The sequence below is a fragment of the Austrofundulus limnaeus genome, unplaced genomic scaffold (assembly GCF_001266775.1).
Source record: "Austrofundulus limnaeus strain Quisiro unplaced genomic scaffold, Austrofundulus_limnaeus-1.0 Scaffold75, whole genome shotgun sequence".
Classification (NCBI taxonomy): domain Eukaryota; kingdom Metazoa; phylum Chordata; class Actinopteri; order Cyprinodontiformes; family Rivulidae; genus Austrofundulus; species Austrofundulus limnaeus.
Window position 1 is genome coordinate 331,227 of NW_013952477.1, and position 4,298 is coordinate 335,524.

The 4,298-nt window shown below is 34.9% G+C and overlaps 1 protein-coding gene across 1 annotated transcript in view; it reads left to right on the top strand.

Annotated features, from left to right (window-relative positions):
* The window catches only part of LOC106519301 (NEDD8-activating enzyme E1 catalytic subunit), a gene marked incomplete in the record, with an annotated part of 8,035 nt that extends 4,161 nt beyond the window's left edge, over positions 1-3,874 (top strand). Inside the window, 9 exon segments of the mRNA XM_014010902.1 lie at positions 106-208; positions 305-415; positions 524-577; positions 2,726-2,762; positions 2,853-2,934; positions 3,022-3,122; positions 3,193-3,256; positions 3,338-3,392; positions 3,499-3,874. Of these exon segments, the coding sequence (XP_013866356.1) occupies positions 106-208; positions 305-415; positions 524-577; positions 2,726-2,762; positions 2,853-2,934; positions 3,022-3,122; positions 3,193-3,256; positions 3,338-3,392; positions 3,499-3,587 (696 nt within the window).
* Positions 3,875-4,298: the final 424 nt, after the last annotated feature.

Genomic DNA, 4,298 nt, shown 5'->3' on the forward strand with positions numbered 1-4,298 from the left:
AATTATATATCTTTTTATTTATTTGCATTAGGCTCTTTTTATTTTGTTTTCATTAAGGGGACTTCTACTTGTGCAATAAACCTGTTTTTATGTTCCAACTCACAGATAAATTTCCCAATGTGTACCATCGCGTCTATGCCAAGGCTGCCAGAACATTGCATTGAATATGCCAGAATTTTACAGTGGCCCAAAGAAAAGCCTTTTGGAGGTGAGCAGAAATATTTAGAGCATCAGTTTAACCAAAGTTCACCTGATTACATTGTGCAACTTGACTGAATAAAATGTTCCTTTTCTGCTTGATCAGAGACGAGTTTAGATGGAGACAATCCAGAACACATCCAGTGGGTGTTCGAAAGATCCCAAAAACGAGCAGCAGAGTTCAACATCACAGGAGTGACATACAGACTCACGCAGGGTGAAAACATGACTTTCAACACATTCAGTTATTCCGTTCTGTCACTTGACCATCTTTTTGTTTCCCGAACTGATGGAACTAGACTCATGAGTGTTTGTCGTGTTGCAGGAGTTGTGAAGAGGATTATTCCTGCCGTGGCATCGACAAACGCCGTTATTGCAGGTATGAAACTTTTCTTCTTCAGGTGAAATACGAGACGTTTTTCGTCAGCTCTGTGGTGAACGTGCCTGAAAAACCATTAATTAAATTCACAGTAAAAAGTCTGATTTTACCTTCTGTTATTTAATGCAGGTTTTAGTCAAAAGCCTTAAATTATGTCACTCAAATACCTGCTGAATTATATGAGCTCGTTTGAGTTGAACTGTAACAGTCAGAGTCAAATTTATTGTCATGTAGGACCCTATGAAATCTCTTTTATTTCCACTTTTTCCATTTATTTTTCTGAATTCCACATTTTCATTCTAACCATATTTATTAACCTAAAAAGYGTGTAATTATAAAGTGACTGAAAATTAATTGAACAAATAAATAGCCACAGAGTAAAAAAAAATCTAATTTCACTTTCACTAATATAACAAATTGCTTTGCTTCAGCAGAACATTWAATGCGTCTGCTAGGTATTTAAAAAGGTATTGTGTTAGATGTTTATATGTTCGGAGCGTCATTATGGAACAGACACGTCCAGCTTTGCACACGTGACCAAACTCCTTTCTCTTTGTTTGAGCGCTGCCATGGGAGCGCACAGGATGAGTCTTTCTGTAAGATTCACTGTTTCAGTTCTTCTAATGTAACTATTTTAACTCTCACTGACGYACATTTGTTCTATAGTTCAGTTTGTTTCAGGTGCTGTTGTAATTTTTCAAAAATAACCACACATTTCATTCTTCACACTTTTATAGTAATAACAAGKTTTTGGATGTTCTAAGCTTGCTTAAAGGCACAGTGTGTAGGATTTGTTGTTTTCAGCGACATCTAGTGGTTGAGTGGTTGAATCATCCTCCCTGGTCCTCCCCCCACCCCCACACCCCGCTTCCAAACGCAAAGGAGTTGCTACGGTGTCTCTCAGGTGTCAAAACATTTTAGACAACTTATGCTAACTTATGAACATGTTTTTATGTCTAAATTACTAATAAAAGTTATATACAGTATTAGATTAATTTGTTAGCATTACAGTATGTACAGGCCTAAAAGTGTATTCCAGTTGATTCTTTTAAAAATTCCATCTTCAACGTAGATGGAATTAAAATTTTCACAAGTTTGTGTAAGTTGTCTAAAACGTTATAGTGTGACAGGGTCTTTAGAACCACACTGACAGAACTGCTCTGTGATAAATGTAATTCAAGAAATACCCAAATATAAAAAAAATATATAGTATTAAGTATTATTATAGTATTGAGCTGAAACCATCTAAAGAATATAGTCCTTTTGATCTAAATAGTCATTTAATAAAATTAATCAATCAGTCTAACAAATTTAAAAATGTATAGTTTTCTGTTATTTCGTGCTGTTAAAAAGAGATATTTGCTGCTTGGATTTTGATGCTAGGGAATGTGGAAAGCTGATTAAGCCAAGGCCAAAGATCCTGAAGGCCAAACTACAGGAGTTGGCCATCTGAGCGGCATTTGTATTCTAAAAGATATTTCGCCATAAAATGTTCTGCTTGAGATGTTTTTAAATGTTTTCACCAATTATTTCTTTCCTTTCATTTATCTTGAGCTGTTAGTAATATAATTTCAGGTCATAGAATCGCTTTAAATAGTTTCTCATTAAACTATATGTCTTGTATAATTCTGGTTCAAATAAAGAACAAGATTATTAACTAATTATTTATGCATTAATATTGCCATAATGGACAGTGATTAAAAAAAGAAAAACAAACCTATAAAACTGTGAGGTTAAAAGGATGCAGTTGAAAATTTGGGCGCACCTAATGTTTGTGCTGCTGCATCTAAGAAAAAAGTTAGTTGCACTGGTGCAACCTGTGAGAAAAGTTAGTCTAGAGTGTTGTATGTGACACACACAAAGGTTTATGTGTTAAAAGGGTATGAAGAAAGGATAAAACAAAAATAAATAGCTAAATAATTCATGTTCAAACCCAGTTTTAGGTCACTAAAAATGTGGAACTTCATTATTCAAGGATACGGAGGATAATATTTTTGGAATCGTTYTTATTTATTTTTTCTTATTTTCCCTATTTACTTTAGATTTTTAAACACATTTTTAAGTGGAAAGCATCGCTGAATAATTATTCTTTAGCTGGAAGAAACAAACACAAAATTCACTGAATATTTTGGCTTTTGCTCTTCACAGCTGCTTGTGCAACCGAAGTTTTTAAAATTGCTACAAGGTCGGTAGCAGCAACACCTTTTCAGTATTTAATTCCAGGTATTTTTGAATTGCTTGGCTGAGCATCTTTCTAATATTTTTTTCATTTCAGCGCATATATTCCTTTAAACAACTACCTCGTCTTCAACGACGTGGACGGACTGTACACCTACACTTTTGAAGCCGAGCGAAAGGTTGGCTTCGTGTTCATCAACATTTTTACCGCTCACGTTTCCAAACAGAGAATGTTTAAAGTAATCTGAATCATCTTTGATGCACAGGAAAATTGTACYGCGTGCAGCCAAGTACCTCAGGATCTCCAGTTCCATCCTTCTGCCAAACTACAGGAGGTTTTAGAGTACCTGACGGAGAACGCCTCATTGTGAGTTCCCAGAATAAAAGCTTTCACCGTGACGCAGCACAGAAATATATGTTCACTTGTTTCCCTGCAGACAGATGAAATCACCTGCTATCACCACGACTCTAGAAGGAAAGAATAAAACGCTGTATCTGCAGGTAATTATTGAACTTCGGAGCTGCCGCAGAGTGCTTTTATCACAAAGTTAAATTAAACCTTTTGTTATCGTTTTTTTCCAGTCTGTAAAATCAATCGAAGAACGCACAAGGCCAAACCTCTGCAAAACTCTAAAAGGTAATAAGTATCCAGCACTCAAAATCTTCTGTTTAATCAGACTTGTGTTCACATTTTAATAGCACATTTTATTTCTTTTTTTTTTTTTTCTTTCTTTTCAACGCAGAGCTGGGCTTGTCAGACGGGCAGGAAATCGCTGTAGCTGATGTCACCACCCCCCAGACAGTTCTCTTTAAAATCAATTTCACTGCTTGAACATAAAATTAGCCAGCACTGACCCATCTGAATGCAAACCAGATGTTTGATCTCAACCTTACTGCAGTGTTCCAGTAGCACATTTATTATTCTCATGTAAATAAGGTCTCACTTGTGAGTTACAATGTTGTTAACATTGCATCAACATCTAACACTTTTTTGTGACATTATTTACATAATTGTGTATTTGTTCAGTGCTGAAATACTGTATATTGTATCCGTTTTCCTATCAGTTGAGAATTATGTGAACTCTGATATATTAAAGTTTTACTGAGGCCGTCACCTTACCTTTTTTAAACAAACCATGTGTTTGCATACGCTGTGTTCAGAAATGTTTTTTATTGTCATTAAATCAAACTAAACTTTTTCAGTTTTACATCCGTTAGAATGCYCAGAATTATTTCTACACTATTTTCTAAAAGGTTGAATAATAAGAGAATTTTGTTTACTGCTTCTTTCAACTTCACAAGCTTACTTACACTAAGACAGGGCTATTCAACTGGTGGCCCATGGGCCACATCATGCCTGCCAATGAGTTCTTTACAAAACACTAAGCTCAAAAGTTTAAAAAAAATGTGTTTGGTAGATTATTTGTTTGTAACAATGCTTTCTGACAATAAATTATATACAGGTGCTGGTCATAAAATTAGAATATCATGAAAAAGTAGATTTATTTCAGTAATTCCATTTAAAAAGTGAAACTTGTATATT